General features: G+C 36.0%; 1 protein-coding gene across 1 annotated transcript in view; it reads right to left on the bottom strand.

Moving 5' to 3' along the window:
* LOC136831720 (carbohydrate sulfotransferase 8-like) overlaps positions 1-10951 on the bottom strand; it is a 31759-nt gene extending 20808 nt beyond the window's left edge. The window contains exons 1-3 of the mRNA XM_067092343.1: positions 10803-10951; positions 10524-10627; positions 9042-9103 (exon numbers count right to left, since the gene is read on the bottom strand). Coding sequence (XP_066948444.1) covers positions 9042-9103; positions 10524-10597 — 136 coding nt within the window. The 5' untranslated portion in view covers positions 10598-10627; positions 10803-10951. The remainder of the gene's footprint in view (positions 1-9041; positions 9104-10523; positions 10628-10802) is intronic.
* Positions 10952-11257: the final 306 nt, after the last annotated feature.

Raw genomic sequence — 11257 nt, 5'->3', positions numbered from 1 at the left:
ACCTAGATAAATGGGATAGTGAGCATAGTAACATCAGGATAAAAAGGTCTGTAAGCTCAGTAATTTTTGAATAAAATTGACAGTCAACACAGTAATAACTGGTTAAATGGGACAGTCAGCACAGTAACACCTGGATAAATGGGACAGTCAGTACAGTAACCCGGTAAGGACAGTAACACCTGGATAAAATGAACAGTCAGAACAGTAACACTTGGATAACAGGAACAGTCAGAAGAGCAATACCTGGATAAAAGGGACAGTCAGCACAGTAACACCTGGATAAAAGGAACAGTCAGCACAGTAATACCTGGATAAAAGGGACAGTCAGAACAGTAACACCTGGATAAAAGGGACAGTCAGCACAGTAATGCCTGGATAATTGGGACAGTCAGCACAGTAATACCTGGATAAATGGGACAGTCAGCGCAGTAATAACTAGATAAATGGGACAGTCAACACAGTAATATCTGGATAAATGGGATAGTCAGCACAGTAATATCTGGATAAAAGGAACTGTAAGCTCAGTAATTCTTGAATAAAATTGACAATCAGCACAGCAATAACTGGATAAATTGGACAGTCATCACAGTAACATCTGCATAAATGGGACAATTAGCACAGTAACACCTGGATAAAAGGAACAGACAGAACAGTAATACCTGGATAGAAGGGACAGTCAGCACAGCAATACCTAGATAATTGGGACAGTCAGCACAGTAGTACCTGGAGAAATTGGAGTCAGCACAATAATACCTGGATAAATGGGATAGTCAGCACAGTAATATCTGGATAAAAGGCACTGTAAGCTCGGTAATTCTTGAACAAAATTGACAGTCAGCACAGTAATAACTGGATAAATGGGACAGTCAGCACAGTAATAAATGGATAAATGGGACAGTCAGCACAGTAACATCTGGATAAATAGGACAGTCAGCACAGTAACATCTGGATAAATGGGACAGTCAGCACTGTAACACCTAGATAAAAGGAACAGTTAGAACAGTAATACCTGGATAAAAGGAACAGTCAGCACAGTAATATCAGGATAAAAGGGACAGCCAGCACAGCAACACCTGGATAAAAGGAACCATCAGAACAGTAATACCTGGATAATTGGAACAGTCAGCATGGTAATTCCTCGATAAATGGGATAGTCAGCACAGTGATACCTTGATAAATTGGACAGTCAGCACAGTAATATCTGCATAAATGGAATAGTCAGCAGAGTAATATCTGGATAAAACAGACTGTAAGCTCAGTAATTCTTGAATACAGTTCACAGTCAGCACAGTAATACCTTGATAAATTGAACAGTCAGCACAGTAATATCTGGATAAATGGAATAGCCAGCAGAGTAATATCTGGATAAAACAGACTGTAAGCTCAGTAATTCTTGAATACAATTCACAGTCAGCACAGTAATACCTGGATGAATGGGACAGTCAGCACAGTAATATCTGGATAAACTGGATGGTCAGCATAGTAATATCTGGATAAATGTAATAGTCAGCAGAGTAATATCTGGATAAAATGGACTGTAAGTTCAGTAATTCTTAAAATAAAATTGACAGTCAGCACTGTAATACCTGGATAAATGGGACATTCAGCACAGTAATATCTGGATAAACTGGACAGTCAGCACAGTAATATCTGGATAAATGAAATAGTCAGCACAATCATATCTGGATAAAATAGACTGTAAGCTGAGTAATTCTTGAATAAAATTGACAGCCTGCACAGTAATAACTGGATAAATGGGACAGTCAGCACAGTAACACCTGGATAAGTGGGACAGTCAGCACAGTAATATCTGGATAAATGGGACAGTCAGCACAGTAACACCTGGGTAAAAGGAACAGTCAGTACAGCAATACCTGTATAATTGGGACAGTCAGCACAGTAATACCTGGATAAATGGGACGGTCGCCACAGTAATATCTGGATAAAGGGGACAGTCAACACAGTAATACCTGGATACATAGGACAGCCACCACAGTAACATCTGTACAAAAGGGACAGTCATCACAGTAATAATTGGATAAATGGGACAGTCATCACAGTAACACCTGGATAAATGGGACAGTCAGCACAGTAATATATGGATAAATGGGACAATCAGCATAGAAATATCTGGATAAATGGGACAGTCAGCACAATAACACCTGGATAAATGGAAAGTTAGGATAGTAAAAACCAGATAAATGGGACAGTTACTACATTAATATCTGGATAAATGGACAGTCAGCTCATTAATACCTGGACAAATGGGATAGTCAGCACAGTAATATCAGGATAAAAGGGACAGTCAGCACAGTAACACCTGGATAAAAGGAACCATCAGAACAGTAATACCTGGATAATTGGAACAGTCAGCATGGTAATTCCTCGATAAATGGGATAGTCAGCACAGTAATACCTTGATAAATTGGACAGTCAGCACAGTAATATCTGGATAAATGGAATAGCCAGCAGAGTAATATCTGGATAAAACAGACTGTAAGCTCAGTAATTCTTGAATACAGTTCACAGTCAGCACAGTAATACCTGGATGAATGGGACAGTCAGCACAGTAATATCTGGATAAACTGGATGGTCAGCATAGTAATATCTGGATAAATGTAATATTCAGCAGAGTAATATCTGGATAAAATGGACTGTAAGTTCAGTAATTCTTAAAATAAAATTGACAGTCAACACTGTAATACCTGGATAAATGGGACATTCAGCACAGTAATATCTGGGTAAATGGGACAGTCAGCACAGTAACACCTGGGTAAAAGGAACAGTCAGTGCAGCAATACCTGTATAATTGGGACAGTGAGCACAGTAATACCTGGATAAATGGGACAGTCACCACAGTAATATCTGGATAAAGGGGACAGTCAGCACAGTAATACCTGGATACCTAGGACAGCCACCACAGTAACATCTGTATAAAAGGGACAGTCATCACAGTAATAATTGGATAAATGGGACAGTCAGCACAGTAACACCTGGATAAATGGGACAGTCAGCACAGTAACACCTGGATAAATGGGACAGTCAGCACAGTAACACCTGGATAAATGGGACAGTCAGCACAGTAACACCTGGGTAAAAGGAACAGTCAGCACAGCAATGCCTGAATAATTGGGACAGTCAGCACAGTAATACCTGGATAAAATGGGCAGTCAGCACAGTAATACCTGGATAAATGGGACAGTCAGCACAGCAATATCTGGATAAATGGGATAGTCAGCACAGTAATATCTGGATAAAATGGACTGTAAGCTCAGTAATTCTTGAATAAAATTGACAGTCAGCATAGTAATACCTGGATAAATGGGACAGTCAGCACAGTAACACCTGGATAAATGGGACAGTCAGCACAGTAGCACCTGGATAAAAGGAACAGTCAGCTCAGTTATACCTGGGTAGATGGGACAGTTAGCAAAGTAATATCTGGATAAATGGGATAGTCAGCACAGTACTATCTGGATAAAACGGACTGTAAGCTCGGTAATTCTATAAATAAAATTGACAGTCAGCACAGTAATAACTGGATAAAAGGGACAGTCAGCACAGTAACACCTGGATAAATGGGACAGTCAGCACACTAACACCTGGATAAAAGGAACAGTCAGCACAGTAATACCTGGATAATTGGGACAGTCAGCACATAATACCTGGATAAATGGGACAGTCGGCACAGTAATACCTGGATAAATGGGACAGTCAGCACAGAAATATCTGGATAAAAGTGACAGTGAGCACAATAATATCTGGATAAATAGGACAGTCACCGCAGTAATATCTTTTTAAAGGGACAGTCATCACTGTAATAACAGGATAAATGGGACAGCCAGCACAGTAAGATCTGGATAGAACAGACACACAGCACGGTAATACCTGGAAAAAAGGGATAGTCAGCACAAGGAGATGCAGGAAAATTTTTCTGAGTCCTGCAGAGTTTTCCAGGGGAGTGCTGGGTTGGTCAGCTAGTATGTATATATATCTATACATATATTTATACATATATATATATATATGTACACTCACTCAAAAATATTCTGCAACATGTTCCAAGTTTTTCGTTCACTAACAGTAATTTGTTCTTTTGATATTTACAAAGGAAATGTAATTTTCTTATTCGATTTTGGTTATTAATCATACGGTTAACAATATAAAAAAGTGGTGAGTGAAAAATTCATATTACGAAAAATGACGAAACATTTTGAAAAATTTCACTTCAGATGATTGGGCAAAAAGAGTCAAAAGAAGAAACTATATTTCGAATCCAGACAAAAGCATTGACTAATAAAATAATATTGAATAACCATCAATGAAATTATATATACTTAAAAAAAGAAAGAATTCAACCATTATCGTTGTCAAAAACAAAAAAGAAAAAATCTCATAACGTCGTATGTTATCGTGTGACTCCACATTCGGGCAGGAGAAGTTTAAACTGTCTCGTCACTAAGCCGGACCACAATCATTAGCTTGCATAAGACTAATGTTTCTATCGTAGATATTGCTCGGCAACAGCGTAAATAAAACAACCATGTATAGAGGGATACAACAACAGAGAGAACGAGGGAACATGATAAATTCATTGTAAAAACTGGAGGACAACCTCATTGTTGCACTGCTGTTAAGTATCATCATCGGATGATCACTGAAGGTGCTCCGCCTAACTCCCCCCTGACTACCGATGTTGCTATAAAGAGAGAACATTACGCTTTCCCTTCAAATTGCTGCTCAAACCATCCGTAACAGGTTACATGAGACCAAGATATTATTTCATCATACTCGTGCCAAGAAACACTTCACATCAGTGAAACACAAAGAATAGAGGCTAGGGTTTGCATTATAATATAATCCAGTGGTCGATGATTTCTGTATGAGTCATCTTTTGCGATGAGGAGGAGACATTCTCCACTGATGAGCATGGTAGTCTTCTTCACTGCTGGCATTTAGCGTTAACTAAATTAATGTTGAACTTCTAGCTAATTTTAATTCTTTAGAAACTTAGATAATAAGAAATACAAAAATAGGCGTTATATATTCAGTTAACTTCATAAGAGGCATCAAAATGATAGGCCTAAGTAGCAATGAAAGAAATGAGAAATTACACATAATGACATTATATATATATATATATATATATATATATATATATATATATATATATATATATATATATATATATATGTGTGTGTGTGTGTGTGTGTGTGTGTGTGTGTGTATGTATGTATGTATGTATGTATGTGTGTGTGTGTATGTGCGATTATATTCTATGTATTACAAAAATAGACGTGAAATCTGTTAGTCTAGTTCAGAATATTTTATATTAAGTTTCACTAGTTCATAATATACATAGTTAGTCATTCAAAAATTTAATTGATAATAATGTGAAGCAAATCTTTAAAAGTCGTATTTGTTGATGTTAATAAGACTAACAGTTCAACTTGTAACAGTCGTAGGCCTATGTCTACAAAGTTCACACATATGAAGGAGATAAAACAACGATAGTGATGGCAGTTGGAGATGAAAATATTGAAACATAAGAACAGCGATGACCTCTGAGTATTATAGTAACATCCTTTAATTAAGTAAAATATGACAACAGTAAGCAGTATCAGAAAAAGCCCTGCTTAAGAAACTGCAGGTAATTTCTCGGACCCACCACTAGTGTTCAGTTGTTTCACGCGCTTACAACTGAGTTGCCAAATAGCGCCAGATATATAGCTGTTGTCCGAAAAGTTTTGAAGTATGTTGCAAAACTTTTTGAGTGATTGTACAATCACTCAAAAAAGTTTTGCAACATGCTTCAAAACTTTTCGGACAACAGTTTATATCTGGCGCTGTTTGGCAACTCGGTTGTGGCGCGTGAAACAACTGAATACTAGTGGTGGGTTCGAGAAATTACCTGCAGTTTCCAAGCAAGGGCTTTTTCTGATACTGCTTACTGTTGTCATATTTTACTTAATTAAAGGATGTTACTATAATACTCAGGAGGTCATCGCTGTTCTTATGTTTTAATATTTTCATCTCCACTCCATCACCACGTTGTTTATCTCCTTCATATGTGAACTTTGTAGACATAGGCCTAAACTGTTATTGCAAGTTGAACTATTACTCTTATTGACATCAACAAATACGACTTTTTGTAAAGATTTCCTTCACATTATTATTAATTAAATTTTTGAATGACTAATCCTATGTATATTATGAACTAGTGAAACTTAATATAAAAATATACTGAACTAGACTAACAGATTTCACGTCTATTTTTATAATACATGAATATAATCACACACACATACATACAGTATATATATATATATATATATATATATATATATATATATATATATATATATATATATATATATATATATATATATAATGCCGTTATCATGTGTAATTTCTCGTTTCTTTCATTGCTACTTAGGCCTATCACTTTGATGCCTCTTATGAAGTTAACTGAATATATATCACCTATTGTTGTATTTCTTATTATCTAAGTTTCTAAAAAATTAAAATTAGCTAGAAGTTCAACATTAATTTGAAGTTAATGCTAGATACCAGCAGTGAAGAAGACTACCATGCTCATCAGTGGAGAATGTCTCCTCCTCATCGCAAAAGATGACTCATTACAGAAATCATCGGCCGCTGGGTTATATTATAACGCAAACCCTAGCCTCTATTCTTTGTGTTTCGCTGATATGAAGTGTTTCTTGGCAGGAGTATGATGAAATAATATCTTGGTCTCATGTAGCCTGTTACGGATGGTTTGAGCAGCAAACTTGAAGGAGAGCGTAATGTTCTCTTTATAGCAACATCGGTTGTCGGGGAGAGTTAGGCGGAGCTCCTTCAGTGATCATCCGATGATGATCAACACTAGCGCAACAATGGGGTTGTCCTTCAGTTTTTACAATGAATTTATCATGTTTCCTCGTTCTCTCTGTTGTAGTATCCCTCTATACATGGTTGTTTTATTTACGCTAAGCTGCCGAGCAATATCTATGATAGAAACATTAGTCTTACGCAAGCTAATGATTGTGGTGCCGCTTAGTCTGTTGCCCATCTTATCGGTGCTAGTGACGAGACAGTTTAAACTTTTCCTGCCCGAATGTGGAGTCACACGATAACATACGACGTTATGAGATTTTTTCTTTTTTTGTTTGTGACAACGATAATGGTTGAATTCTTTCTTTCTTTATTTATATATAATTTCATTGATGGTTATTCAATATTATTTTATTAGTCAATGAGCTTTTATCTGGATTCGAAATATAGTTTCTTCTTTGACTCTTTTGCCCAATCATCTGAAGTGAAATTTTTCAAAATGTTTCGTCATTTTACGTAATATGAATTTTTTACTCACCATTCTTTTTTATATTGTTAACCGTATGATTAATAACCAAAATCGAATAAGAAAATTACATTTCCTTGTAAATATCAAAAGAACAAATTACTGTTAGGTGAACGAAAACTTCTGGAACATGTTGCAAAACATTATTGAGTGACTGTACATATATGTATATAATACAAAAGTTAAGCAACAAATATCGTTTAATATCAAATTCACCATACACTGGGAATAGCTCACACTAAGGGAATGATAATTGAGAAGTGTATTTAGCCTGGCCAGAATTCGAACCTGGGCCTTTACTTTAGATTCAACGATAAACATTTGACTTACACCACTCGGCCAGAGGCACTTATCAGACATAATTTCATTTAGGTGCAAGTTACTAATGAGTAACGATACTAGGTGTACAAATGACAAAAATTCACACACTTATGCTGATACTCACACACACACACATACACACACACACACACACACACACACACACACACACACATCACATATATATATATATATATATATATATATATATATATATATATATATATATATATATATATTTTTATACGATCATAAGTAACACATGAAGATTGTATATCAAGAACCAGTGGAAATATATATATATATATATATATATATATATATATATATATATATATATATATATATATATATATATATAATATATATAAGGATTAAACGTCCTTTAATATCAGTTTGCTATACCTCGAAATAATATATTTTCATATATGTTACTGAAGGAATTTTTTAGTTGATAATAAGTTCGTCGTCCTGTGGACTCGAACCAACGAAAGACAAGAACTCAGGACTACAGTGACGCCTTTACCCACACGGCCAACAAGTGAGATAAAGGCGTCACTGTAGTCCTGATTCTTGTCTTCGTTAATCGGCCCACGGGACGACGAACTTATTATCAACTAAAAATTCCCCTTCGGTAACATATATGAAAATATTTTATTTCGAGGTAGACATTGGATATTAAAGAACGTTTGTAGCTTAATATTGTATATAATCACAGTGATGCGATAAAAATTCATTCATATATATATATATATATATATATATATATATATATATATATATATATATATATATATATATATATATATATATATATATATTGTAAGCCCTAAACGAGTGTCGGCTTTAATTTCAAAAGAAATATGCAAGAAGTTTAAATTTCATGGCAAATAGCTGAGGACGGGAAAAATGGAAGCGGGCTCCACTAGATAACAGGATGTGTAAAATGTTGACCTCTCATTACTGAGGGCAGGATTCCGCCTACAAAACACCAGTCAGGTGTAAATAGTTGAATTCCAACCGTCTGTATTTCGCATGTACTGTCTTGCTAGCATATACTGTATATGTTGAATTTCTACCACTTTGTATCAGTCCTTTGAAGATGGCTTAGCCACAAAGCCGACACCGGTCAGGATTTACGACCATTTTTCATTTCTTCCCAGTGGTGTTTGATATATGAAAATTATGTATCAAGAGTGATTATAAATATATATATATATATATATATATATATATATATATATATATATATATATATATCACTGTCAACGTCCCGTCGTGTTCACTTCTGTTTATTAAACTATGGATCCTTTCTAGGAATGTAATTTCCCATGCCATTACGACAGTAGATAATACTTACCATTTCTGCGAAGGATGAATTCTTCAAACCTCTCCACATCCACATTGGGGTTCAATAAGTACCTGAAAAAATAAACAAATTAAAGTTAAGTTAGTATTTTGACAATTCTTATATCTGTAACCTGAGGAAGCAATTGTTTTGATCCTAATAAAGAAAAAGTCTTAGCTGAAAAGCTCTTTTCCCCATTCTTACTCTCAAAGATCCTGACAGAAATGAGAGTGGTGAAATACTACAGTTCAGAGAGCGCAGCCACTTGAAGGATTGCCTCTGAACTCATCACAGCCCGTTCCTGAATTTCTATGAACTTTTCAGAATAAGGCAGAATAATTTCGATGACAGCACGCTGAACCAAAGCTACCCGGCACACGAACCGGTGTGAGGCAGGAAACTGACGCAGCTATAAGGAAGTATAATAACAGACAACCTGGTGACATTGAAGTCATTCCTCGCTGTTGTGGGATGACAATGGCTTGAGAACGTATCGACCTGTATCTACTGAAAGCCTAAAAGGAAAGGAAAAACTGGTACAACATCAAGAGGAGCGAGAAGGCCGCTTGGAAAAGGGCTCACAGGTTGAGAACCAAAGGCCCACATTCTTTCGAGGACTTGAAAAAAAAAATCAGACAAACGTGAGGATGAGCAAAAAAAAGAGGATTATGATAAACAGTTTAGTAGTTAAGGATTAAACGATCAATCTTTCTTCATCTGAGACTTAAATCCTCATTTATTGGCTTGATATTAACCAGATCTCTTTATCAAGTGTGTAATAGTATCAAGTTCACTCAGAAACTCCATTACTGTGAAATATATTTGTTTCTGCAACAATATAAATGTTCTCGTTCCGCATTTCGTGGGATTTAACTTTCTTAATAAGTAATTCACGTTTTCCGAGCAACAGTGACTATCATTTGTTAATAAAATTTCGTACGAAGTTTTTGGGCCATCAATAGCCTGGGTGTAATTGTGCTGCGAATTCTCATCAAGGCCTGATAAAAACAAATGAAAAGAAACGTGTCCCAAGCTCATAATTTTGTTATATTAAATAAAGAATTCAGAAGCCGAGCCGTGCGCAAGGACTAATGGCGGGAGAAATATCGTAACATGACCATCCCGGGAAGATCTACAAAAGAGGATGGGCTCATCACTGACCAAAGACTGAGGGCCGTCGCGTTTCTGGTAGGGTATATTTGTTCGCCTGGATCATAGTTAACTGAACTGGCAGTAAATGAGCTAGAGGATCCTGAATCTTACTGAGCTAGAGGATCCAGAATCTTACTGTATCATTAGCAACAATCCTACAATTACCGCAGCGGCCAGCCTGGATTTGTATTCTACAGTTTACCTAAAGGAAGTTACTAGTCACCAATGGACTGATACTCTTTCCCACTTTTAGATGAGCTTACTATCTTCATGTACATACAAGATGAAACCTGGTTGGTGTAAAATGTTCATTCGAAGTTACCTGCTTTGAAACATACTTACAATAACACGAAGAGTAATAGGATTCCACCAAATAAGAACTGAACTTGGTGCGATCTGAAGATATAACGTTTCATGGCAGGGACGAAGAGTCACTCAATTTTTAGCTGCAAGTTGAAAAACTCACTTAATGTTATCTTTCACCATTTACCTACTTATTGCGAGTGTGGTTTTGAAATACACTATCTTAATAGACCAAAAATATTTCCACTTCTATTGTTTCTTTCCATTGAGACTTTATTTCAGTTCATTGTCAGGAGTACGGAATATGAAATTCTTCACCTTTTCAGTTATAGAAGAAAGAATTAGAATTGTCTCCTGGTTTTATAAATAGAGTTAAAATGTTTCACTGCTCGTGTACTTCACATCTACAGCGTTAGTCCCGGCTTTCTGATAAAGAATTCGATGTTAGCTCCTCCACATTTACAAAAATAACTAGTCAGGGTGAAACACCTGGTCCGTCACATGTTTTGTTAGACATCTGGCGCTCTCCTGCCCACACCTGCATTCAAGAAATGTTCTGAATTTCGTCACACCAGGTTGTTAAAAAAAATATTGTATACTTAACTACGAAGAGATAATAGTTCAAAGTGTTGAAGTGCCTCACACGGTAAACAATTTGCAGTTTCAGAGAATGTTAATCTCTTCTTCCTAATTCCGTGTGGCTCTGTGTTGTTTGTCTGACTTCTGATCTTATTTCTTTAGGGAAAGCTGAAATGTGTACACATTGCAAGTAT

Source organism: Macrobrachium rosenbergii, chromosome 48 (genome assembly GCF_040412425.1).
Source record: "Macrobrachium rosenbergii isolate ZJJX-2024 chromosome 48, ASM4041242v1, whole genome shotgun sequence".
In the NCBI taxonomy this organism is placed as follows: Eukaryota; Metazoa; Arthropoda; class Malacostraca; order Decapoda; family Palaemonidae; genus Macrobrachium; species Macrobrachium rosenbergii.
Note: the sequence above shows the minus strand (reverse complement) of the source record. Positions and strands in the feature narration are given on the sequence as shown.